Source organism: Pagrus major, chromosome 17, assembly GCF_040436345.1.
Source record: "Pagrus major chromosome 17, Pma_NU_1.0".
In the NCBI taxonomy this organism is placed as follows: Eukaryota; Metazoa; Chordata; class Actinopteri; order Spariformes; family Sparidae; genus Pagrus; species Pagrus major.
The window spans coordinates 15759362-15787166 of record NC_133231.1 but is presented as its reverse complement, the minus strand read 5'-3'; the positions used below and the strand labels follow the sequence as shown (position 1 = coordinate 15787166).

Genomic DNA, 27805 nt, shown 5'->3' with positions numbered 1-27805 from the left:
CTGGCCATTGTTCTATTTCTGTCACCTGTGGGCCACGCAGTTGTTGATTCACATGCAAATGAAGCCTGCTCCCTCCCTGGCTTGCATTACTGCCTCAGCGAAGTGCTCGGTGCACAGTACACGGCTTTCCTAGCAACTCAGCTTAACATTTTTCTCTGTCTCTGCTTAGACACTTAGCCGAGGAGGGAAAAAAGCCACAGACTGGATAGAAATAGGGAGAGAGGCAGATAAGAAAAGATAGCTGGTCTTGTCGTCTTGTTCTAAAACTGTGTTAGGACCAGACTGAAGCGCGGCACCGGGAGCATAGCAGCCCTGCGGAGAGAGTGTGCCGTTTGTGTTATTGCTCCACAGTGAGAGTGGTGTATCAGAGGAGGAGGCAGAGGAAGGGAGAGAGTTGCCTGTTGTCGTGGTCTCTCCCCTGAGTGGCTGAGGGGTGGCTCTTGGTGACAGGAAACGCAAGGCTTGCAATGAGACTTGAGCGCTGAGTGGAGTATGCTGCAGACGATTTACGAGGGCGAGTCAAGTTTCTCCACAACAGAAGGGCGCGTTGGACACCAGCAGTTTTCCAGCCAGAGCAAGATGCACAACATGAACAACTCAGGTGATCATACAGCCCGGTGTTTCTACTCCTTTTGAGGAATCTCAGTTTTTATCCCTTTTTTTCCCTCCCTCTTTGCATTCCAGTCTCTGTCCCTCCTCTATCTCTGAATCTGTTGCTACTTCTCCGCTATCTTCTGTGCCTCTCTCGCACACATTCACTCCGTCACTCTCTCCCTCTCTCACGTACTCTCAACTCTTTGCGCTCAGCCGGTCTCTCATTCTGTGTGAAAAGAGAACTCAAAGCTTCTCAGCACAGCAACGTGGTAGGATCAGGCAGTTCTTCCTGAATCAAGGTATTTGCTTTTGTGATGGGAAATGCCGCTCTATGATTTGCCTTTCTCTGTTGGATGGTTACGTTAATCTGTGTTAAAAGATGTCTTGTAATAAGTTAAAAAGTGCTGTTTGTCCTAATATATTTAACAAGCATAGAGTGTTGTTCTGCTACTAAAATAAGGAAATGTGTTAACACTATTCCCATGCTGTAGTTGCCTGAAATGAGTCAGTGTGAACATGAAAGGGATGTTGTGTTTTGCGAGCTTCCATGTCAGCGTGCACTTTTCAGGGAACAGGAAAAACTGTGACAGTTTTGTGACTGCGAGGACAACTGAAAGGTTTCTCTCAGGATATTTACCACAGGCATTGACTGTTCTATTTTTGACCCGAGAATTGAATTCAAGAGTACACGGCTGACATCAGTATGAGTAACGTCTATTCACTGTATTGACTCAAGATGAGTCACACCTTATTTGCTTTGATTTCTTTTTTCAGCATGTGGCTATTGATAAAATGTGAAAATTGTCTCTGGATATTAGCTCAGAGCTGAGGCATTGTGTTCCGTTAAAACATTGTCATGTGGGTTGCCGAGAAGCATGTGTATGAGAAAGTACGGACTGAGTCATGTGAGTGTTTCATTACTGAAAAATATATTATGACCTTTGAGTTGTCACCACATTAACGACACTTAGCCAACAGTTAGAGGGGAGAACATGATGTTGGGTCTTTCAAACAAAATTTTAAATGTACATTTAGATTGTTTACATTGACTATCAAGTCTGTAGTTTTGGTGTCAAAGATAACTCAAAAACTCTTGCATCAAAAGACAAAAAACACTGTCTATAGTCTGACTTCAGGCAAGCAAAAACAGGCGACTGAAAACATCCAGAGGCAGTGTGCTAAACGTGAGGAGATTTATAAATAAGACAGGGGGATGACAGGGGGATGACACATTCCATCTCTGTCAATAGAGCAGGTTATTTGACTATCAGGCTACAGGAGCAGGGCTTTCTTCTTCTGTCTCAGTGGCCTGTGAGCCAAACAACAGATATACCGAGCGCCTGAATTCGGGCTCCTTGCTTATTCTGTGGGTCAGCTATTCTTAGGTGAGTTATTTTCAGCTTATGGCATTAGCCTGCTAAGATTAGGCGTCTGTGCGTTATCATTCCATCTCGGCATGCTCCTGATATAACAGCGGCTTGGAACAGATATTTATAGAGAATTCTGTCATTTGCCTGTTTAATTTGTTCTTTCCACTTTATAGTAAATCACTTGACAGTGACTAACATTATCTGTCTAAAAATGCTACTCCAGGATGACTTTGTATGAGTTAACTCGATGTGTTGTTGTTGGGAGAGCAGACTGGTTGCTTTCATTTGGGTTTATCACGAGCTGTGTGATGATGTTAGGATATTGGGACAGTAATGTATTGTCACAAATATTGTTTGAAGTGGTCTTCCTGTCTGCCAAAAAGGTTATTTGTGAATTGTTTTCTGAAGCAAACTCCTTGACACTTTATATGATACTCTACTTCTCTGCTGTTACATTTCAAGTGGAACATGAAAGTAAAGCGCATGATCCCATTTTTATTTTGATTAGTGTCAGCAACATCAAAGTTCCGACCAGAACGGTCCTCAGATGGTCTCTTCAACAAGGGAAAATTAATGAGTTCCACATGACTGCAAAATATTATGTAAAATATCACACAGGCACAAGCTCAATAGGGACCTTTCAGGCAATAACAATGCTGCACCTTTCAAGTCCTCCTGTATCCAGCATCCATTCAGGTTGCCTCACTGTGTGGATTCGAAGTGCTGAAGAGACTGTGCAAAATAACACAAATGAATATGAGATTTTTTTTTGGTATTGTCAGTTGCTGATTATAAGAATGAACTAACTTATTATATTAAACCATTGTTAATATTAAGGTGTAGAGCGTATTGAGCATCAAGCCCAAATGAAAGATTTTTGCATATTTCTTTCAGTTTTTCCTTTATGTATTCTGTAGAAAAACACAAGATATGGCTTGTGTTTTATCAGTGGTGCTATGGGATGCTTTCTTCTGCTTGGAGGGTTTGCTGTGAATATTTGTCATTGATTTATAACAAATTTTATTGAGTTATTGCCCATGTTGTCCACAGAGGATAGGATAATGATACAAATGTCTTGACAGAGGCATATGCTGATAATCATCTTCAGTCTCCTTTTATTTTCTTAGATAGCCATTCAGTTCATGTCATATTGCGTGTTGTTGTTTTGCGAGACAGTTTGGCATGATGGCAGGACAGGAGACGACTGGACTCCTGGCTACCCTCAGTGAAAGGCTCGTGGTGGTTCAGCTCAGCTCAGTTTGTTAGCAGATAGCCAGCAAGCCGCAGCTCTGGCTCAGCTGCAAGGACGAGCCTGAGTCTTAAAAATAAAGACCTGTTTCTTGCTTTAGACATGCCAGCTGCTCAAAATAACAAGGCACTTAATGAGAGATCCAGCACCACATTGCAGTCCCAAGCATCAGCTTATTTTTGCCCTCAAACATCTTCTGTATCTCTGCTTCTATTTATACTGTCAGACAGGGAATTTAGATCAACAACCATCTCCAGTGCACACTAAATGCATGCAACATACAACATGTTTCAAGTGTAAACACAAAGTGTGCCATTATCTTAATTGCCAAAACTGCTTTAGATAAAAAAAAAAAGATTCATATAAGGTATATTAATAAAATATACACTATATAAAGATGATGATCCACGGTCAGTATCACATTGGGTTAAGATGGTTTCAGCACCTATCCTTTACACACACTAGTTGGTTTCACTGGAAAACAAATTGAGCACAGGTCCTTCAGTGGGTGATGGTGCTACGCTATAAAAAGTGGTGATTTTTTGGACAGTCATGAGGAAAATCTGTAAAAAGCAGGTCACTTCTCTGTAACAACATGTAACCATGTGTATCATAGTTTTGACATACATTTTTATGCAGATTATTTGCAAAAGATTGAGACTGAGAAATAAAATGAATCCGCTCATTAGTATATCTAAACATTTTTAATTCAAGTGTTGCTTTAACTTTATGTTCTTTCAAAGCTGTAACAACAATATTAGCATTAGTACATTTAATTTAGATTTTTGTCGGATAAACTTTTGCTTTCACAGAGGGTATGCAATATGTGCAGTTTCATTATTAATAATAATTTTAAAAAACTCTGATGAAGCCTATTGCTTGAATAAACTTTTATGTTAATAATTGTCAAAAGTTCCCTGTTTTTCCATGTGATGTTCCCTGTTTTGTTTATCTCGCTGGTGGCACAGTACACAGTCCTACCAATGGTGTCACCTGATCAATAGGTGACAAAACAAGGAAGAAGACTGCTAAACAGTAAACACTGATGCAAACAATACAGGATTTGAAATACTTTATTGTCTTTGCAGCTTTTTAAAGAGGAAGGAAATGCATTTGACACATGTATTAGACCTTAAGGATACACACAATTAGTGTGGGTTAGTAACACTGAATTTAAACTTCACCTTTGTTGTTATACAAGAAAACTCTACAGGGCACCTTTAACAAGAAGTGAAGCTGTTGATTTGTTTATCCACACTTACCTAATTCAAATCTGAATATGATTATTCAGTGACACCAAAGGCACCTGTAGGTGCAAACTAACTTGTTAAGGTTTAAAAATAGCTGTACTTTTTATATTCAGCTGTGATGTTTACAATGTTAATAACTCTCACGTTAGTTGTCAGCTGATGTGCTCGCGGGATAAAAAAAGATTACATTGAAATTTCAAGGGGCTTTTGAAAACTTGTAGTTTTAACTCCAACTTAAGGCTGCATAATGACTTTATCTTTACTGTATCTATCTATGTATTTCAGACTTCTCACATGTAATAGTAATGTCACTGGTGATGTGTGTCTATTCTCTCTTCGGGGTGGGAAGCCTGCTAATGTGGCCTGATGCAAAAAAAAAAGACAGCCATCTAACATCTCAAATTAAGGCTGTGATTGTCACTCTGACCACCACCAAGGCTAATGAGAGGCAGATCGGTTATAGAAATAAACACTTTGGGGACACTGGCGGTGCGACGCTGCAGTGGGAGTGTGGCCACAGGCAATGAGTCACCCTATCCCCCCTTGGCAGGCCCTCCACAGGGAGGAATTTGGGCATGGGGCAGGGTGCTTGTCGCTCCCTTGTGCTAAAAACAAATTTGGGACCTGTCATTCATAAATCTCTTGTTTACCAGTGCCTAGAGACTCTTCTGTGCACTTTCCACCAATCAGAAGGCACCTCAGTTTCACCCGAAAGAAAAAGTGTCAAAGGGTCATAAGCGCATATGGCTCTATAGGACAACCAAACCAGAAGTGGCAGGCTCTTCTTTGCGGGTGATTATTTCAAAAGTGACCCGAAACGTACATAAATGCAACACTGCGCTTTTATTTTTGCCCGTGTTAAATTGAGCAGGCAGCCTCACAACTGTGACAGTCTTTCGCACATTGTCTATATTAAGACCCTGCTCAGAAAAGCATTTATATTTAGCCCTAGTTACTGGTGGTTCCGTATTCTCCTCAGCCTAAGGAGTATTTTTGTTGTACAGAAACAGCAGATTTCAGTTTCACATAGTTTCAGGGTGCATTTGGTGTAAATATATCAGATGCAAATTCATGGCAGTAGGTCTTATGTATTCTGTGGTTACATTGTACATTGACAGAGGCACGTTGTGACATTTTCTCTGTTTCAATAAGCACACAGAATAAAAAATAATAGTTTCAAATTAGGCAGAGGCTTCAACAGAGCTGGAACAATGCCTACCTACCTTCAGGACCTTATTATATTCCCTCTACATTGTCATTCCATCCGGCGCTATTCTTGCAGACACAGTGGACAAGAGCAGAACAGGCACATGAAGCTGTTTGCGGTTTCCTCAAGGGCCATTTCATACAGCCTTGGTTATCAAAGGTGGCTTAAGCTTTCACACTCCTCCTCCTCCTCCTCTCCCCTTCCCATCCTGTTAAACCACTGTCTGAGATTTTCTGATGGAGGCTCTGCTTGATGTGCTGATCAAAGTGAGATCCTTAATGTCAGTCACAGTAAGGGTACAGAATGAAATATGAGATTAATTAGATATCTCAGTGGTGAATTCTCCCAGGCAGCAGGTGTTTTTTTTTGTTGTTGCTATATTTAGGTCCATTAGGCAAAAGTAGCACTAAGGCTGTCTGACTCTCTGAGCCCCTTCAATGGTTCACAGGTTCTCGGCTGCCCCTGGAACAGCGCCCGCTACAAGAGTCCTTTGTCAAGTACTTAGAAGCTAAGATTAATATTCCCTGTCAGGAGAGATGGGTCTGTTCTACAGGTGCCTGCCGAGCCGCTGCCCTCCTTGCTGTCATCTGATTGGAGCTGTTTTTAGAACACAGAGAGAAAAATTACAGCACGGGGGTCCCCTCTAGCTGTCTTTACTCTTTGAACATGTTTTAAGACAAGCTATCATTTAGACATTGAATCTCTACAGTGTGTGTTTGTGTGTGTGTGTTGGAGGGTTTTGTAATGCTTTCCTCTCTGTCTCTGTCTGGTGGGGACTCCTTACTTATATAAGAGCTGAAAGGCTGATATAATAGTCAACATGTCACATTGCCACTGTAGGCAGGAGATGACATGCAGTGAGACTCGATATCTGCAGGATGGGGAGACATAATTACGTCGCCAGCGTTGCCATGGCAGCGGCAAGTTAGGGTGGTGGATACTAGGGTGTGGGGGTTGTCACAGACCAGGATTGCGCCACTTGCTTTTATGTTTCTATTTATAATCATCACCGCCGCATACACATGGAATGGTGGCAATGAAAAACAGGCTACATGACAAAACAAATGGGCGCCAGTGAGCTTCACAGCATCAGTGAACAGGAGGGCACTGCTTCTTAATTGATGGCTACTGTAGACTGCTTCTCTTGGCAGCTTTAAACTCCTTTTTTTATTGGCATTTTGTTTTAGTTAATGAGGATAAAGCACAACAGGACCAACACAAGATTATTTATGTGAACCTATAAATTGTAATGTGTTGTTAGTTTTCACTCATACTTCCAAAGAACAGGTGGTGCAGTAACATTGCCTGTATTTGTTCCCCTCAAATGTGACCCTTGAGAAGATTATGGCAATGAATGCACTCAATAAATCTCCCTCCAGCCACTGGAATTTTAAGTAGGTTTGAATATTACTCTGGTCTCAAAATGGAAAGGACATTATACAGTCTGGACAATGTGTACCCTTCCTTGAATGTCACATCATGATCAGCATAACTGAAATGTAATTTTTTCCAACGTTTTGACATTTTTATTTCATCAGTTAGTGATCAACCATAGACCTAAATACATTCTTAAATATCTTAAAGTAATTCTTTAGAAAAAATATTTCTTACTGTTGCCAGGATTCAATTAGATACAGGAGTGTAGATGAAGACAGAAGAATAAAAAAGAAAAATATGGTACAATTACTAATCATCCTCTATGGACTAGAGAGATGAAGTAGCCCTGTCTCCTATGTTCTTAACTGGGAATCGATTTTCTCTGTGGAACAACCTATATATAGAGCTCGGAGACCAAAGGGATGCCCTCTCACTTTGTATCTGGCAATTACTTATAATGGTGGTAGTTGTCAAAGACAAAGGCAGATCTTACACACATCGCAGCGTCCGTACTCAAGAACAGAGATGAAAAGATCACAGGAACATGAATTCACAAACACACGCAGCTTCCAGGCTCACAAACTACTTCGCTTTCAATCATTTATGTTAAGAAGAGATATCTGCATGATGTTATAGTAGAGAAGGACTCTCTTTATTTATTTATCAAACAGTGGGAAGATAGGATTTATGTAAATACTTTAAATTACCACTTCAACATTTCGTGCCAAATGTCCATTGAGTCTGTTATACAGCTGCTCCCAGTAGACTCTGTGCTGACGGATGTGATCTCATGTTTGTTTATAGAAACTATTATAATTGCAGGTTTCTGAGGATCAGGGGAGAGAAAGCTCTGCTCCTCATTTCTAACCCTTCTTATTCTCTCATGCTTTATTTTTTCATTTTTAAAACTCCATGACTCATTTTTGGAATCCTAATTTTTTCTGTCTTTCTTAACTCTAACCAAAATGATTTGCCGATGTACTATACACAGCTACCTCTGGTTGTATGATTTGAATTGATATAGATAAAGTGTAATCAAGGAACTCACAAATCTCTTGTTTTCTGTCATTTTCTCTGCTCTCCCCTTTGTGGGCCACAGTGGACATTAAGTCAGACGTGCCATTGGCTGAGCCTTTATCTCCATTGGACCTGCGCACTGACCTGAGGATGCTGGGGCCAGGCTCGGACCCGGGACTGTGGGAGAGGCAGCTGCAGCAAGAGCTGCTCCTCATTCAGAAGCAGCAGCAGATCCAGAAACAGCTACTAATCAGCGAGTTCCAGAAGCAGCATGAGAAGTTGACCCGTCAGCACCAGGCTCAGCTCCAGGAGCACCTCAAGGTCAGCATTGCACTGAACAGTTGTACGGAGGACGGCACAGCAGTGTGCACAATGGCACCACAGTGTACAAGAGAGAAGAGCACAACACAGCATGGCATATTGCAGATCATTAGAAAATGTTGTAGCCCAGGAATACAGGAGTTCAGAAAAGAAGAGACAGCTCAGCACAGCAAGACTAGGAGTGTTAAGCAATACATTATAGAACAGTGTGAGTTTTGTTTTTACAGACGAATACAGAATATTCTATCACAGCAAAACAGAAACTGCAGAAGTTATCATAAGCCACTGTCGTTTTAAAAACATATTTATCAGTGTGCTCTGCTGACTTGAAGCCTGCATGTATCTCAGCTCCAGCAGGAGCTCCAGGCCATGAAACAGCAGCAGGAACTTGCAGAGAAGGAGCGTCGTCTGGAGCAGCAGCAGCAGCAGCAACAGCAGCAGAACCAGCAGGAGAAGGAGCAGGAGAGACATCGGCGAGAACAGCATGTTTCCAGCCTGATCCTCAGGGGCAAGGAGCGCTCTCGAGAGAGTAAGAGCTTGACACCGTCATCATCACCATCTCTTTACCATCAGGGGCGGAATTAGTCATTTTGAGGGCCCCAGGCGAAAGCAAGCAGGAGGCCCCGTAATCCTAACCCTCACCCTTTTCAATCATTTTTTTTTATGCATTACCTTAGAGTGGGGCCAAAGCAAAATACACATATAACAGCTGGATAGGAATGCTTTACTGCAGCTAAATGCTCCAGTTACTGGGAAAATACTCACACTACATGTTCTGTAATCATCGTTATTACTAGGATGATGGCCCTCAAGTCATGTGACAGGATTGCAGTAGAGCTCCTTTGTAGGCATGTAACCATAACTTTAGCCATACAATTATATTTTATTGTTTTAAAAGAGATTTTTTTAATTGCTGTTTTTAATTGCTGTATTCATATGGCGTCTGGCTGCAAGGAATCCTTAGCCTGATGTTAAATTGTTTATTTAGATCTCCATCTGCTGTTGTATGTATGTATTTACATATACTTTAATGAAACATCTAACATCCACAAAATAATATCTTACAAAAACTATCTACAAAGTGCTGAGATTGAAACAATACAATTATAATGCTTAAGGATAAGTCCACCTTAATTACTAAATACAAACATGGATTTTATTTGCTATGGTTTCGAGATTTCCAGCAGTGAGGCAGTAGTGGTTAAATATTTTTTCATTGGCATGAGTTGACAGCAAATGCAGATATCTTTAAAGCCAGAACTATCTGGCAAGTGCTGAAAGTAAGTGAGAAAATATGTTTTTGTTGGTTCAGTGAAGCAACCCTTTAAGACCACCTCCTCTTACTTACCAGGATTAATGGCACTCTAAGGTTAAAAATGCATGCGTAGTATATTGTTCTCACTACGTGAGGCTTAATTGCTATTCATAAACAACTGTTATGATTTCATGTCTCTGGCTATTGGAGACACAATTTCTGAATATAAGATCTAATTGTATGGGAAGATGCTTTGGAACAAGACAAATTTCCAAGTTGAAATTCTACGTACTTTATTTAATCAGGAAGTCACAATGAGGTCAAGATTTTTTAGTTGTACATAAATACAGATTAAAATAAAATTAGAATAAAATAAAAATAATAATGATAATGGCAATGACTTAGAAATATAGAAATAAAATAGCAAAAGGTTTAGAAATACATTCAAATAGTCAACAGCATGACAAAATGTATTGTAAAATATCCTCAGTGTTAGTATAAAATGGGATAAGAATACAAGCAAATTCTGTAAAATATACTTTAATTTCATCATCAGATAAAGTAAAATATAATGGTATAATGATGATGGTGATGGTGATGATAATGATGATGATGATGACATGGCACTTAACCAGTATATCCACCTGATGACATAAGGTTGGCCAGTGACATTTAAGCTTAGGATTTAGGAGAAAATGTCTTTGAATAACACGATGAAAATAGCTTCAGATATACTGTTTCGTTTCTGTTTATACCTTATAGCTAATAATAGAGTAGATTTATGACTTTGTCAGGTCACGTAATTTGAAACTGTGTCCTGCAACTATAACCCTCCAATGAGAAAGAACATCTCTCTGCAGTATCACTTCAGCAGCTTGAAACTAATACAGTGCTCTTTGACCACTAGGGGGAGATCTTCCTACATAAGTAGTGGCTGCTCTGGGAGATAGAGTGAACTCAATCTGAAGAAATATTTTAACAGAAAGGAAAGGAAATCTACAAGTTGCAAGTAGTAAGCAGTAATATATCACAAGTCAACACCCTAGGGTGACCCCAATCCCTTTGGTTCCGTCTTTTGGTCTCACAGGTGCTGTGGCAAGTACCGAAGTGAAGCAGAAACTCCAAGAGTTTCTGTTAAGCAAATCAGCAAAGGACCCTGCCAGTAATGGAGTCAATCATTCTTTCATCCAGCACCCAAAACTCTGGTACACGTAAGTATTTTCTGTTGTTTGAGTTGGACATAATGTGATATATTTATAGATATAATTGAATTGATAGAAACAGAATGTACATCATCATATCGCCGTCTCTTAATCAGGTCCTCTCACCACACATCATTGGACCAAAGCTCTCCACCTCTGGGCGGCACATCCCCCACCTGCCAGTATACTCTGCCATCACCCGTAGAGAGCAAGGACGACTTCCCCTTGAGGAAGACAGGTTTGTTAATTTGCATACACACACAGCGCAGACATAAAAATGCAAATATATATACATGCATACATAAATCTGACACACAGCTAGATAAAAAACCTCAGTGTGCCTTGTATTAGTAATTTCCCTTTCACTACATTGGGTTGTTAATACATTGAGTGTCTTTTTGACCTTTGTCAGTCAAGAGGTCGGTATACCCATTGAGTATTTCCTGACATTGCTGATGAGCTGCTAATAACATCAGTTAGGCTCATTATGACCCGAGCACCTCCTCCTCGTCCCCCAAGGGCTCAACACAAAACTTTCATAAGAAGTGACGCATGCCAGAAAAGTAACTTAAACCTTCCTTATTCCTATTTGGATTATACTAAAACGCAACAGCTGAACACAGCCAGCAACACAGTTTAACTGTAAGTTTTCACTTCACAAGTTTAAATTTTAATTACTGTTATTTGTACTGAAATTAACTTGCCATTATTTAAAAGGAACAGCATTCGCCCCTATGTTAGAATAACAAACCAAGTTCCAAAGCCTCTTTGAGCTATTTAGTGGTAAATGGGAGAATTAAAGAACATTAATTTCTCCTGAGTTATTGGCTTTAAAAACTATTTTGAAAAGACACAGGTTCCCACCAAAAAGGCAGCTCGGGTTTGTTGGTTTAAAGTTTGAGGAACCCTTTGGGGATGGCTGTGTAAATAAGAGTAATTCCTGCCTCTTGGTTTGCACGAGCACAAGTGCTCGCCAAGCTTAAAACTTCATAATTCGCCAGTGAGGTCACCAAATTACATTATGTTCTTTTCCCCTCTGTGTCTCTTTTAATTACATTGGAAAACAATTATACTTGTTGAGTTATTTAACTGTAGGCCTGTCATGTTGCGTGCATACACAATTTAGAGATCAGGCAAAGGAATTAAATCTGGTAAATAAAGTCACTGCATGGCAAGAATAAACATAGGTAAATGAAAGCTCTGAAAATCTCTTTAAATCATACCATACCAACAGAGAAGTACCTCTTGTAAATATATATTTACATCTTTGGCTCATGCCTTTAGACACATAAGGTAAAGACTTGCCTTACAACAGTTTAAGACAGTTTTTGAAAAATAACAGAGCAACCGTTTATGGTAGCATTGTTTGTCTTTTACTATGAATACAAAGAGGCAGGTTTAAACAAATAACTAGAGGGATACAATTTCAGTCTCAGCTGCTCAAGCATTTTCATCCTTTAATTCATGGTTAAATCATCTCTTCATTCCTGTGCCTGAGTCTCTGATGGCTCTCCTGCACTGATGAAACTATTTCTTGCCCTTTGGATTCCTGAATCTATATGTGGTCATTTCCTGCTTAGGCCTTCCTCCCCCACTTCCTGTCTGTCTTCATTAAAGTCCTCTGAGAGCTTAGCACCCGAGGGGGACACACAAAGGTAGTGTTGTTTCCCGAGCCACTGCTGTCACTGATAGCTGATTGGCAGGTGTTGCCGAGTTAAGGCGGGTACGGGCTGGATGAACCTCGACAGGACTGTTTGTTTAAGCAAAGATAGCTCTCTCAAAAACAAAGTGGAGATGACTCGAATGCTCCACGTTGAGACTCCCCACAGCTTCACTTGGCCAGAGGGCTGAGGTTCACAATGAGGTTTATGATGTGCATGTTATGTATATATAGATATATATGATAGGTCGAATAGTCCCTTTAAAAACTGGAAAATATGAAATTAGGATTGGTTTCAAATAAGCTTTATTAATTTTAGATTTTTTGAAAAGAAGAACTTACCAGTACACACTCAAAGTGAACTCTTGATCATGTGTTTTGGAAAACCCCTGAGATAAAATTGGACAGTGTACCAACAATACAAATACATAATCTGAGAGAGAGACAGTCCTGCAGTCCTCTAAATATCCCACAAAAGAACAGTCTGCACATTGATTTCCACTGTTAGGCGTCCTAATATAAATACAGAATAGCCGCAATGCCCTTGACTTTACTTCAGTAGTTGAAAGAATTTCACGTGATTAACTTGTTTACTTGGTATACATCCTCTTTGTTTCACTTCCAGGGACTAGAATAGACTGGACCGAGGCCACGCGATAGTCTGTGGCAAGAATAGTTGCAGCTTAGCAGTAAGAAGTGCAACACCCTCTCTGGTCTTGACCCAGTTACCAAATGTGTGCCTTCAGCAGGTGCAGGAAGATTTTCAAAAATAATCCCGCAAAGGTAAAACTGTGAAGCCCAAGCAGGTGACGTGTGTATAGAAACTCAAAAGAATATTGTCTTATGGCATGGAATTTCTAAACTCTAGGGAGCTGTAACTTAGCTTTGGTTTAAAAGTTTATGTTGTTGATGGAACAGTAGCCAATTAGAGCTGCAATGATTGACAGCTTAGTTGTCAACTATGAAAGTAATCGCCAACTATTTTGATAATTAATTAAAGTGATTTCTTAAAAAAAGAAAAGTAAAAAATTTCTGATTCCAGGTTCGTAAATGTGAGTAGTTTCTGGACGTCATCTTGGGCTTTGGCCATAGACCAAACAACTAATTGATTATTCGAGAAAATAATAGACAGGCTACTTGTCAATGAAAATAATCATTACTTGCAGCCCTACAACCAATAAGCATTGCAGTGATTGATCAACATCAGCATCAGTTTAAACTAGAATGTCAGGCAAAATGTGAAGCAGGCCGCCTTATGTTACAAAACACACACCTCAGCCATCTGTCCAGGTCCACACAGGCACTCATGGTGACAGCACAGTTAAAATTCTGATGAAGTGGAGATAACGTAACACATTCACTTGCAAAGCCACTCGCCCTGCAGCATCACTTTCGTATGTAATAATGTGATTGATTTATGACTCTTGTATATTGCAGCCATTACTGTATGTTTTCATTAACTGAGAAGCCGGAGCAGAGGTGTCCCAGGTGTTCAGTGTATATGCTTTGCCGCTGCCATCATTGCCTCCTGTTGCACGGTGCACCGGGCCTTTTTTTTTTCCATGGAGACCAGTGAGAAAGTGTTTGTTCCCTTGCTGCTGTCTGGCGTTCCCGTGGCGACCAATTGGGATGCGTAGCTTGGTGGCAGCAGCGTGTAAAAATAGAAAGCAATCAAGGCAGCAGGGCGTGAAGCAGATTCATACGACTCCCAACAGCGTTTTCTCTCCATTTATCTCTCCTGCCTCCTTTTCGTCCTCCCTCGCTCTCTTTCATTCTACCTCACACCCACAGGATTAGAGGTCTGCGCCACGTATTAGGGAAGAGGGTTTTGCTGCTTTTGACAAAAGCCAGAAATAGCAGCATCTGGCCCGCTCTCCTAGCTGTGCCCCCCATCGTCGCTCCGTCTCCTCCTCCCTGCAGTGCTCCCACGTCACAGCTCCGCTTCAATATGTATAGCTGTATGTTGTACACATTGCAAAAGACCTATTTAATTATTGATCCGAGCTAAATAATTGAAACAGGTTGGCTATTGTGTAACAGACGGTTTACATAACTTCAATACAGCTTTGTGCTATGGCTTTCAGTCAAAGGACCAGCTTATCTATTCTGCTTGTTTATTTGAGTGTGTAAGGCTGGCTGGCTATGGGACTCCATATCCAACGGGTTGATGGGAAGTCTACATTATACATGTTGACCTAGTGAATCATTGTCACTGTAGCTAGACAGGGCCACGACTCAACAGTCAGAGACAAAAGCATTTACTTGCGTTCACATAACTGATTCCTACATTATTTACAATCACGTCCTTGCCTGGATTCAACCTCTGCTTTATTTCCCTTGTGTTACATTATGTAATCTTTCTATAGTCTAAACTGTGCTACACACATTTTCAGACTAGTTAGGTAATTAATTAGTGACATTGTCTTATTTTATCAAGGGTTGGCAGGGCTGTACATCTAACTACCATTAATTACTCAGACTTTATGTCCTCATTGATTTTCTCAATGTCCTTTAGTTTTTTTTTTTTTTTTCAATCTAAAGTAACAATTCATTTAGCAAGAGACTCATTAACCTTTATTATATTTTAAATTAAAGCCTAATCTATAGGTATTGTGCAGGATTCACACCCTATAATACAATCTTAGTTACAATAAATTATCATAAATGAGATGGAAAATAAAGAACATAATAATCTTTGCCCTGCACATCACCTTAATCCTCCTGAGTCTCTTAACCTCAGTATTTAATAAGATCCTGGTTATTCCCATGTTTAGTATTTAGAGTTTTGCTTTGGTCCTTTTGCAACAGGGCAAAGGTACATAAACATGGGCCAAATAAGATGTTATTGTGCAATAATAATACTCCTCACATTGTTCAGCTTTTAAAGATACAATAACATTTCTGCATTAAAACAGCTAAACTAGACCCTTGTTATATACATTTTATTGAGTTGTGTACTCACTTTATCCCAAATGTATCCAACAATGTTCAAACCCAGAGATATCTGTAATTCTATTCAAGATAACAGTGCTTTTAATTTGGTCACCTGTTACCAGTAAATGAGGAAAGAAGTTGGCAACTGTGACTTAATGTGACTTAATGTAACCTGAATACAATGGTGACAACAAACTCCCACAATCCCATGCTACGTCACGATGCAATCGGACTACCTTTGTTTTCATGGTTTTGACAGAGGGACCCCTAGAAACAGAAATTGCATACTGTGCGTTTAAAATCAATTCAAACTTGGCTTTGTTTTGGTACTCAAGGATGGCAATCATCAACTGTGTGTAACAGTGTGAGTGTGGAGGAGGGCATTCCTGGAAAAGAGCTTCATGCTCAGTAAATCTACCCTGACTAAATACAGAAGTTTTGTCCTAAAATCCATCATTAATACTAGCTGAAAAGTTTGAAAGCAATATGTCTATTGTGAAGAATATTATGTCAGCATTTCTGTCAACACTGATGGACTAGATTTGTAAGTCTGGATCAGATCAGGCCAGGCTGTGTGTGAGTGTGTGTTCGGACTGTGTATTTGGGTATCTCTGTTTTGCATTAGGAGGAGGGGGTGTGGGGAGAGCCTGAAACATCTGCCATGTTTTTGTGTTAGTTTAACTGTTGCTACTGTATCAGACTGTGGTCACCAGGGCGGCAGGTAGCGGACTATTTCACTTAGAGCCTGTGTGTTGCTCAACCTAATTTAGTCCAGATGAGGTGGAAATGGGCCCAATCCTGACTCATTTAATTTATCTGAAACCTGCTCTGAATTTCACTCAAACTGAAATTGTTACATGTCGAAGCGTGACAACATTGCTTACTTTTTATCTGATTTATCGTCTCTTTATTTCTCTTTTAGTTTCCTCTTATTTTATGGCGTTACTGTTTTCTTTGATAATGTTCATTCAAGTCAGGCGGCATTAAAGCATGCTGTTTGACTCTATAAAAATAATCACACTACACTCACATGATCGCATCATTCATCTCCATGTGATGGGGCCTCTTTTTATCGTCCAAATAGTGTAAATCAAAACTTAAGAAGAAAAAGTATCTGAGAAAAAATATCTGTTCCTTATTTTTCTTTTTTAGCCTCTGAGCCCAACCTGAAGGTACGATCCAGACTGAAGCAGAAGGTAGCAGAGAGGAGGAGTAGCCCAATGCTCAAGAGAAGAGATGGAAACATCATGACTCCTTATAAGAAGAGAGCTCTGGAGCTAATGGGTATGTAATATTGCTGGCCATATGTTGAATTGTCTTTTTTTCCCTGGTACAACAACTACAGAAAATCGTCTACATCTTATTATCTGGTGTTCAAAATGTTCTCTGAAAATAATACGAGCCTATGAATTAGTGTTATTATTGCAGAGCTGCATAACAATCAGCCATTTTGCAGAGCATATATTATGGTCATTACACTTTCATGCAAAAAAGACCATTGTAATCAGGCAGCCATGACTGTACACATTAAACTGTTGTGAGGCTGCAGCTGTTATGCCAAGCCTGTGTGTGTGTAGAGTGTGAGCATGCATACGGTTTCTAACTCCTTGATGTTCCGTAGACTCTACGCCCACTAACAGTGCCCCTGGCTCCGGCCCCAGCTCTCCCATAGGGGCCTCCAGTGCCTTGGGGGCTGAAAATGGACCCTCCTCTCTGCCTACCACCACAAAAACTGAGGTATGTTTATAAATCATCAGCACTTCTATTGATTTGCCAAAAAAAAAGCAGAAGTCTCACTGCTGTTGCTGTTGTGCATCAAAATCATTCAAATATTACTATACTAAACTATGATTTTATGTCAGGGTGCTAAATACCTGCCTGCCCTTCTGCTTGCAGCTATAAAAACAGCCAGTTGTCCTCCGTCTGTTACACTCCAGTGAAAATGGCTCCCCACACTGACATTAAAGCGGCACAGCTTGACCCACATGTCTGATTACCCCAAGTTTGCTTGCGTAAAGACTACACAGTCAGGAAAATACATGGGCTTTATCAGTGTTAAAATTCTGAACAGAAACATTGCAAAACCAGTAAAAATATTTCTGTCCAACATTTTTCTTCCAGATGTGCTGTACAATCAGTTTTATGTCTCGCAAAAAAAAAACAAAAAAAAAAAACAAAACTTCTTTAGTTTGGCTGTAAGGTTGCTGTTGGCTTGTCATTGTATTTCTGTCACTGGCCTGGCGGCATGCCCGTTCTAAGTTGTTCTGAGGCGTTTCCCAATAGATTCATGACCCAAGCTCCCCTTGGACCGAGCTCACAAAGCTGACCATTATAGAGGGTGGCAGATATGACACATCTCTGAACAATCTTAACAGAACAGCTGTGTTTTCCTTAACCGTCGCTGTTTACTCTCCCAGGGACCTCCAGCGACACAGAGAGGGGAGAGACGCCCTGACAGCGACCTAAAGGTTGCGACTCAGGGAGACAGGCGAACTGTGGAGTTTAATTGATATCCCAGGCACTGGTAGCCAAAGACATCCACATGCTAACAACATAAACACACAGGATTGCTATTGTATCGGCCCAAGCTGAGGCTCTCATGAAAGTCGCTGGTGGACTCTGGGGGTGCCTGTGGACCTCATGCCTGTTGCAAAAGCAAGGCGTGTTTGTGCACCGTTACATTAGGTATCCTTTTTCAGAGGGAACAGGTCCCTCGGGTCAAATATGGGCCGGATATCCACATACAGGTCACTGAGTACTGGTAGGGGTTGGAAGGATAAACATGGCTGTTCCAAAACCACATGCTGGTCCACTGCTCTGCTGGGTACAGGAAGTATGCCCCAGTGCTGATGTTCTCTGAGAGAGTAGCCTGAGGGTGGGGACCGGGGAATAAGAACAGGCAGCAGGCCGATTAAGGGCTGAAAAACTGAGGGTGGAGCTGTAGATTTAGAGGTTTGCAGTATTTTATAATAACGAATCCTCCTCACTGGTGCCATTCTGTGAAGCTCCAGGAAAGTTCTGCTGCCCGCCAGTCCTTTATATCATCTATCATAAAATCTCACACCTTTCCGTTCAGCAAGGAGGGCTGTTGTTCGTCATAGTGCGTTAACATTTATTCCACTGCACATGTTGCCTTTTGAAACTGTCCATAGTCGGATTTTTAAATCTGTCACCTGCTCCTAAATCTCTCTGTCTTTGCTCTGCCCTTTGTGTTTGATGTAGAGATGGCCTTCACAGCCGAGATTATTCCGACCTGAGGGCTCTGTGTCGATGCTGAGCTTATACACATCTCCTTCCTTACCCAACATCTCCTTCGGGCTTTCGACTGCATCCTCACCCATTAGTGTGAGTACATTTTTTTTCAATTCTTAGATAACCTGAGTGTTTTACATGAAATTAAATCTTCCTTTAAGTTGTCTGCTAAGTCTATGAGTTTGAAAACCTGCCATCAGTGGCTGTCTGGGTTCTCTGTACGGCCACAGGTCACTGACCTGTGGCACCAAATGATTTTATCGCCCTTAGATAAATATTGTTCTGCAGTGTCTTGTGTCAGGCATGCTCTTATCTTCCCCTATTACCTCATTTATCACAGCTTTTAAAAAAAGGCCAAGTCCACTCAAGTACAACTCCTGATAACACAACACGTGATATATCATCTTTTAGCTTTTAGCTCTCTGGCACATTCCACAGAGGCCTGTTTATCAGCTGCAGTGACTTCTAACTATTGATGGTCTCTGATTTCAACAACGCCTAATCTCTGATTCGTGACTACAGTACAAGAACCATTTTCATTAAAAAAAAACAGTTGATATTATTGAATTTGGCTTGTTAAAACGTACCCCTACAAATTATTATGAATGACTACCTATCTAAGTGCACAGCATGTGTAGTCCAAATTAAAGAATAAACATTACTTAATCATCTTTGTCTCTTATCTCAGGCCGCAATGGGGTTGAAGGACAGATCGACAGAAATCAAGTACGGGCTGCCTGGGCACCTGCTGGGCCCTGTGCCCCTTCAGACGGGGCTTGAGTCTAAAGTGAGCCCCAGTCACCAGGCCCTCCTCCAGCACCTCCTCCAGAAGGAGCAGATGAGACAGCAGAAGATGCTCTCCTCTGGTAAGACTGTTACATTAGGTCACATTGCACTACAATACATGGTACCTTTTAAATTAAAGTAATTTATAATATGACTTCAGAGAAAACCTAACCTTTTTTTTCTTTTTCTTTTCGTCAAGGCCAAGGCTGCATGTCATCACACCCTCAGTCCCCTCTGGCCATGAAGGATCGGCCCTCCAGCACTCGGCCTAAACTACCAAAACACCGGCCCTTAAACAGGACCCAGTCTGCACCGCTGCCTCAGAACACACTGGCCCAACTTGTCATCCAGCAGCAACACCAGCACTTCCTGGAGAAACAGAAACAGTACCAGCAGCAGGTCCATATAAATAAGGTATTGTACTATTCATCAATATTCAAATCACAGGAGAGGATTTTGACTTTCAGATTGCTTTTCGCAGCGTTCTATATTCCTTCCTAGGTCTCGTGAGGTCTTATTTGGCTGCGGGGAGTCTGATTTAATCGTTTTAAGCACACAAATGCTGATCTATTTTTAGCCTTTTGTAAAAGCATCTGTGGTAGCTCAGGTTTACAGACCCGGGCTGTTGTCTGTTCCTCCCTGGAATCCTGGTGTTATTCCTGCGAAGCAAAGAACTTCTGCCTGACTTCAAATGGGGAAGAAATGCTTCCCCTGCACTAATTCTGTTATCATAGCTTAAGGCATCAGTGCTGTTCACATGCTAACTCTGTGAAATTCAATTCAGCTAAGTTGAAATGAAGGAAAAAGTGCCCAGAATACATTTTGTTCCTCTGTGGCAATATTTGTGTTTCTGTTAGCTGGCCGAGGTGACCCCGCTATACACAGAGTGTAATTATTCTGGTGAGGGACGTGTGTGAGGTGGCAGACACTGTGAAAGGCAGCATTGTGTGAGCTCACATACTGATGTGTCCCAACGCTGGGCCTTGAAAGAGCCATGGGAACCATAGAGCAACTCTTACCTAGAAGTAATAAAAGGCACAAAGCACCACAGGCACTTCTTGAGTTGTACAGAATGGATGTCCAGTTTTAGCAGTTTCTGTTTGAATACCTTTTAAACCAACACAGACAGCAGCTGAAATTAGTTTTAATATCAGCTGTAATTATTAAGAATTTCATTTGAAGTGCTCTATGAAGTCCATTTGATTTAAAAAGAGCTTTGGAATAACTGCGACATCTTGTCTTTTAACATGTGAACAGGCGCTGCTCTGATCACTCAGGCCAATGAGATCGCAAGTAAAGCCTCTTTAAGTGGAGGTTATAAATGGCCATTAATCAGGGATGAGCCCTCAGTGTTTATTGAGAGGGATCTCCGAAACATTGCCCTAATTAATTTCCTAGCAGAGGCTTGTCTACGGTTGTTTTTAAACGCCCTTCAGTGCCTGCAACAGTAGGGGGAGCTAATGGAAATTTACAAGAGCTTAGGGATTTTCGGAAGAGGTATGAACAGTGTTGACTAATGCCAAGCTAAGGAGGCTAATTCTTATAGCTGAAGGGATATTTATATAAGGCCTGCATTCTGCATACAGTAATGATGTTGGCTACCAGCTGGGAGAGGCGCATCTCAATCCTGCTCTTGGAGCCCTCTTGTGGCAGAGTAATCAAATCATGGCACCATTAGAGTACAGTTGGTCTGATTCAGACATCCCTCTGCACAAAGTTCATCTGTCAGGCTGGATCTCACATGCCTCTGTTTCTGTATTCAACGTGTTTTTTCCAGCTCTTACCCTCTTAAAATCTTTGTTGCAGCTTTTTTACCTGTTTCCATTGATGCAAATATATAACATTTTCATGCCTAGTTTCTGGTGCACCTGTTAATCAAAATTAATTAATAATCTTTTTTTTAATACATAGATTTGGTGAAAATCCATGTATACATTGTCTAGGGTTAGAGTGCAATATGACATGCTCATAAATTGATGCCTTTAGACTGGTCTTTGTGTCATATGCTCTCTTGATATCCCATTTATGAAGCCTATTCAGTAACGTGCTCCCTACATGTTGTAACCTTGGTGCCACTGCTTGCAGAATGTAGACACAATTTAAAAGAGAAAACATATGATTTACCAGAGGCAAGACTTTGTACATTCTGAACTGTCTCTTCTAAAAATAAAGTGAGTGAGTGAGACTAATCTACTTACCTGGAGCACCAACCGCTATTGAATTTTATTAAGTAAAAAGGCATTAACAATGGCTAATCTGCTTCCACTCCTAAACCTCCTAAAATGAAGCTTACCAAAGCCACTTGCCAGTTTGAGTCTTTGTCACATTATTAATGTTACAGTAGTTTTGTTATGTGTAGATACAGATATTGCAATTTTAATGCAAGTTTGTACACCAAGTCTTATAGTTTTTTATTCTCACTTTATCTTGCAAATTAAAGTGTCGGACTGGATTTATTAACGTGAAAACACTCACAGGAAGTGTGTTTGTGTGGCCTCAATTGTCCATCGCGCAATCTAGCGTGCCTGTTTTCCTCAAATTTTGTGATTACTGCAGTTTTGGAGTTCTAACTTTACGATGTACTAATGAGACAGCCTGAAAAATGACCAATAAGAGCTAAGTTAAAATGGATATGAAACGTGTGGATTATTTATATAGTTTATGTTGCACAAAGACTGTTAAGAGTTTGATTTGATTGATTTCAGAACCGATTTGTTTTTTTTTTTTACTTCAAGATAGTCTGAAAATAGTAAAGTATTATTAAATGACTATGAAGAGGCAGAATAAGACCGTACCATTATTAAAGTAATACAAATCCCCCTGCTGCTCTTTGGATACATGTGCATGCTCATTGTTGTTTATGTGGCACAAACCTCAAATGGATGTTCTTTTTGCTTTGCTCTGACAAAAGTTTAACTGTTAAAGAGGATGTGATCATTAATGTGGAGCCAATGTGTTTTGCAGCTGTTGTCCAAGTCCATTGAGCAGTTACGTCAGCCCAACGCACACCTGCAGGAGTCGGAGGAAGAGCAGGAGGAGCAGCAGCACCACAGAGAGCAGATGGAGAGCATGCAGGAGGACAGGCTGCCCCCTGGAGGAGTCATCAGGAAGCACACGTTGAGCAGTAGCAGCAGCAGTGGCTCGAGCACCGAGCTCCCAGACGCTCACTTCGGGGTCATCAAGGTCAAAGAGGAGCCGATTGATAGCGAGGATGAGGCCTTGACCAATCAGAGCTTAGAGTCAGAGCAGAGCACCTATCTTCACCAGGTCAAAGGAAGACTGGTGATAAGAGCCATGATATGAGAGAGGTGGACGATGAGATCACACACTTGCAACATTCGCAGATAAACAAGTCTCTACAACATTTACACCCCCGCAGTTTACACACACACACACACACACAGACACACACATGGCAGCCATTGCACAGTAGGCCAGCTCTCCCTGTCGCGACATACAACCCCCTTTTCCCTCAGCTGCAGCCTGCGCTCGTCCCACACTCTAAGACTCTCTGTTTGTGGTCTTTGTGTAGTGATCTCTGTAAAATATGTACGTTTCACTTTTGTGTATATAATACGAGGACAATTTAGACCGTTCTTTTCAAGAGCTGCTTTGGTCGTCTCGAGTCTGCTCAACTGACAAAAAGCTGTTTGTACATATACTGTGGATTTAGCATCAAAGATGATTTCTAGAGGGAAGGTCGAACAGGTGTACAGCCTTGGAGAGCCAACTTATGTTCCCATAGTGTACATTTTTCGCCACAAAATATTTGAATGCTCTTCTGTCCACTTTAACTATGAGAAGTGTCAAAAAGTCCTCACAGTGAGTTCAAGAATTTAAAACACTACATGCTCCACTGTTCTCACAAATCTGTGATGATGTTAAGTGGTCTCCGAACTGAAATAATAATGAACATCTGTCTTAGAGAGAATGTATACTTAAATCCTAACAGAGGACGCTCCCTGAGGGCAGACTAGGAGTGATATTGCCATTGGAATATGGTTCGCTGCTCATATTGCAATTTGAAGGATAAAGCACTAAATCCCTGCTTGGGTGTGCAGGCATCTCCCAACACACCCTGAGTCTCCATGTCTCCCTCTCTCTCACTCTCGGAGCAGTCCCAGAGCCAGGGCCCTGTGTTAAGCCGAGCTCTCCTCCCTCTCTCCCTCTGGGTCCAAATCAAAGCTCGGCGGGTTCCTGCCCAGCTTTCAGCAGAGGAGTCAGACAGAGAGAAAGAGAGAGAGGGCCGGGCAGGAAATGCCTTCTAGAAGCCAGGACTCTGAGTGATTCATGTGTGCAGGAATGTTGAGCGAGGAGAACCTAGGGTTGGAGGAGTCCAAGGGGCCAAGCTTGAGAATTGATTTACTGTCAAGGCGAATTACAAAGTGAGTGGGGATATGGTTAAGGGAGTCCCTTTTAAAGGGAATCGCTTCCTTCGTATTCCCTAGTGGCATGCTTACCTCAACACACAGGTTTGATGTTACTTCAATAGAAAAAACCTGGATAGGACCTTGCTTCTTCTTTTTTTTTTTTTTCTCGAGCCTGTTTTCCCCTGAAAGTGCCCATTGCGACATGTATAGTCTGTCTTAAAGTGATCAATCAAATGTATTGCATAGCCGTAAACCTTCCTGTTTCATTTGTACCGTCGACTAAGTGTAAAGAAAAAAAACAAAACAAAAAAACTAGTATGAGGTTCTGTGTTTGGATTCATGTGAAAATCAAAACTGTCTGTCTTATACTGTACATTCAGATTGTCTAATGTTTTTAGTGCAAGTAAACACAATCAGAACAATGTGAGTCTTGTTGTCTTGCTCCTTTGATTTGGTTGTAACGAGAACCCCTTTGCTGCCAGCGGGGGGGTGGGGGTAGGGGGGTGGGGGGGATGGAGGTCCTGTGGTCTGTTCATAGAAGTTTGCATTTCTTCTCTTTTTTGCCTTGTGTGATAAACCTTTCTTTTTTAAAATAAAGTTCATTTACCTCTGATGTTCTTGCATCTTGCAGATTATTCGTGTTGAAGAAAGCACTGTTAAGTTCAAAACGTTCAGTTTTATATTTCAGTGCACAAATTACCTTTTTCATAATTTTGACATCATTATCTCAAAATGGACTGCCTAAATCATTAGCCCAGCCTGCCAGTGGGTCCTATAACCCAGCTCTTTATTTTCAAGGGATCTTTGTAGCCCTTTAAAGGGAGCTTAAGAAGCTTTCAAAACATTTCTTTGATGTGAGCGAGCAAGGCTTCTTGTGGCAGTATTAGAGCAGTCAAGATAAGGTGAGCTGCGAGAGGGTGATATATTACTTGTGCAGGTCCTTTCAAACCAAGCTTAAGCAATTTCACAGCAAGCTTAGTTCATGGGACTGGCCTGATACGCTATACACGCAATGATGAGACTGGAAAAATTCAGTCATATTCTCTCTGGAAACACCACTCTGAGAACATCGTGACAAACATGGCCAAGTTTATAGAAAATGACTTGCCTCTCATTGTACATAATGGTTAAAATAAGACCTTTAATGAATTGTATTTTATATAAAACAATACATTTTTAATGAATCTTTCATGAGAGCACCTGGAGTATTTTCACAAAGGTGTAGAGTTACTCCACATTAGGAAGTATTTGAGTTAAATTAGACACTGACTCTTTCTTAAGTATATTCCATCTGTCTTGGGCTTCAGGCCCTTGTGATTTTAAATGAGCTGTTACAAAGGCAGAAAAAATAACGAAGCCCGAATCCATCTGCGCTGCCCCTCCCCAGCTGCCCACAGAGCCAGTTGTAAAAGCAAACAAGCATTTTTAAAGGTGCAAGGAAGTAGGGACGACATAAGCCTACCTATTACCTCTAAATGGATTAGACTCTAAGTGAGGCCTGAACTTTTATCACTTGCAGTGCTATAAAAGCTCAGCATTTAGATGCAGTGTGCAAATACATGCAAGACTGTGTGAAAGATGATGGTAATGATGACTTTTCAGAGTCTTAAATCTCAAGGCCTCATCTCAAATGGCTTTATTTCTAATGCATGAGGGTCAACTAGATAACATATTGGTAACTGCCAAATCATGAGGTAATGTTTTGAAGCACAGTCAGAATAAAATGCACTTGAAGCTTGACGGGTTCAGGAATGGAAGTAAATTGATTATGATTAATTACTGAGTTGTAGAGAAGGGGTAGGATTAAATAGGTGTATACTTCTTCCTACTCCTTTTCGGGCATGTCAGTACTTGTTATTGGAATATACTTTGTAACACGCTTTTCATTTTGTTATGCTTATTTGTCGAACTAATTTAACTTTTTGTTTTGTTTTGTTTTGTTTTCACATATACACAAATAAATTTGCATTCAAATTCAAATATTCAAACTCTACACTGCCGCCAAAACTTACAACCCAGGGCTTATGTATATTCATACCACATTAACTAGACTTGATAGCACAAACATCATGAATTAAGCCAAGTTTCTTGTGTCACTGTTCTATTAATGATTGTTAAAGATTGGTTTTCATACTTGAGAATGTAAAAAAGTAGCTCCAAGCTAATGAAATAAACCAAGCTTTTTAAAATTTAATCAGGATTTTAGTCTTCCTTCGAATTGTCGTACATAACTGCCATTATTGTAATGAACTGCAACTGACTACTGCAATCCATTGATCGAAAAGGAGGAGGACCAAGAGTTGAATAACAGAGATTTAAAGCAGCTAAAAGGAACTTTTCTCTGGTGTTGACTCTGGTGGCCCCTGTGGTCACGAGCAGTTTGAGCACCACTGCCTCCTGTGGTAAAGATCTTGATCTTGCTAGCGTCTGCATTTGTTTTGGAAGCGAGTGAAAGAAAGACTCAACGTATTTTCACTTGGTTTTTCTTTTTTAAACACAGCTGTTTGCAGGATGAATGGCGATGAGTTGATGCCTCTTTTTGCTGCTACTTAAGATTAAAAACTGTAATGTGATGATTGTAAAACAGAGTCAGCTTTGTTCTTGTGCTGTTCATACACCTATGTTACATTTGAGCCTACAACTAACAGAGCGCTGAGAGCTAAAGTTATCAACATTTGCTTGTAATGTTGTGGTTTCACAGTGAATCCAACAAGGTGACAGGCATTAAGAATAACTAACCTAGAAAGAAATAGCCAGTCTTCTCGCTGATGATCTTGTTTGCTTATGTAGGTCATATAGAGATCTCTGTATTATATTGAGACTGTTTCATAACCAGTTAAAGACTCCTTATAGTACGTTTAAATGCTTCATTATCATGGTAAATACATTGTCAATTTAGCTCTGTATTGCTTAATACAGAATAAGTACCACATGATGACAGATCTCCGATGAAAATGACAAATCTTTTACATTTACCTTTCTCTCTTCTGTCATTACATAGTAGGTAACCTTGCTTCATCCAGGAAAATAACCAAATGTTCTGTTCTCACAGCTATTTTCCTTGGGCAGCTATTATGTACTATTATAGTACTTTCTGTATTTTCTGATAGAACACCCTGACTTATACGTGTTGCAGGTTCTTATATAAATTCATACAATGCCTTGTGGGCTATTAAGTTGGTTATTCAGAGGTGCTACAGTGTTTGAACATGCTGAAGGAGCTTAGGTCTGATCCACAGTCGTCATACAGTTTGTACAGAGACCACATTAGCCTGAACAGACAGTGACAGTCAGGGGTGATACAGTGTGGTCTATTTATTGTAATTAGACTGATGGGATCATTGACATGCAACTCTCTGCTCATTAATTATCCACATTATCACACCAGAGCTCCTCAGTGCAATTACAGCTCACATGATAATCACACAACATTGTCGCTATTCAGCTGATCACCAATGGGAGAAATGTAAACATGATCAAGAGCTGATCAATCACCTGCCTCCAGTGGCCAAATCAGAGGTCAGCATACTTCTATAGACTTAGAATAATTGAGATCTACCCGAGAACCTATTTAAAGTGCACTTTGGAGAACCACATGTATTACTGCGTGATCAAGGTGTGTGTCATGTTAATAAAAGATGGACAGGACACACCTAAATTGCGTAATTTTGGTGATGGGTTGCTGCAGGTTGTGTTACTCAGAGAGACACTGGATGGACTTACACAGGTGCAAATGGTTTTGAACGCTGGGCTTCAGGGACTCTTGTTGTGAAACACATACCTTAAGGCATTGAAAATGGTGCCCATGTGAGTCTGCAAATCTACAGAACAGCTGTAAATTTGGCTTTCTGTGGTCTCAAATCAATAGATGTCAACTCACGATACTCCCGGGTAAGTACATGCCATTAAAAACACACCCTTGATGAGTTAATCATACACACCTTTGTTGATGACACTGCTC

The 27805-nt window shown here is 40.7% G+C and overlaps 1 protein-coding gene across 1 annotated transcript; it reads left to right on the top strand.

The window, feature by feature from the left end:
• Positions 1 to 434: 434 nt before the first annotated feature.
• On the top strand, positions 435 to 24266 carry hdac9b (histone deacetylase 9b). Its single transcript, XM_073484535.1, has 11 exons — positions 435 to 601; positions 8147 to 8385; positions 8734 to 8914; positions 10719 to 10851; positions 10959 to 11080; positions 16589 to 16720; positions 17058 to 17173; positions 18659 to 18781; positions 19377 to 19554; positions 19674 to 19888; positions 22439 to 24266. Exons 1-11 carry the CDS (start codon positions 493 to 495, stop codon positions 22775 to 22777), a joined length of 1887 nt encoding a protein of 628 aa, XP_073340636.1. The 5' UTR covers positions 435 to 492; the 3' UTR covers positions 22778 to 24266.
• Positions 24267 to 27805: the final 3539 nt, after the last annotated feature.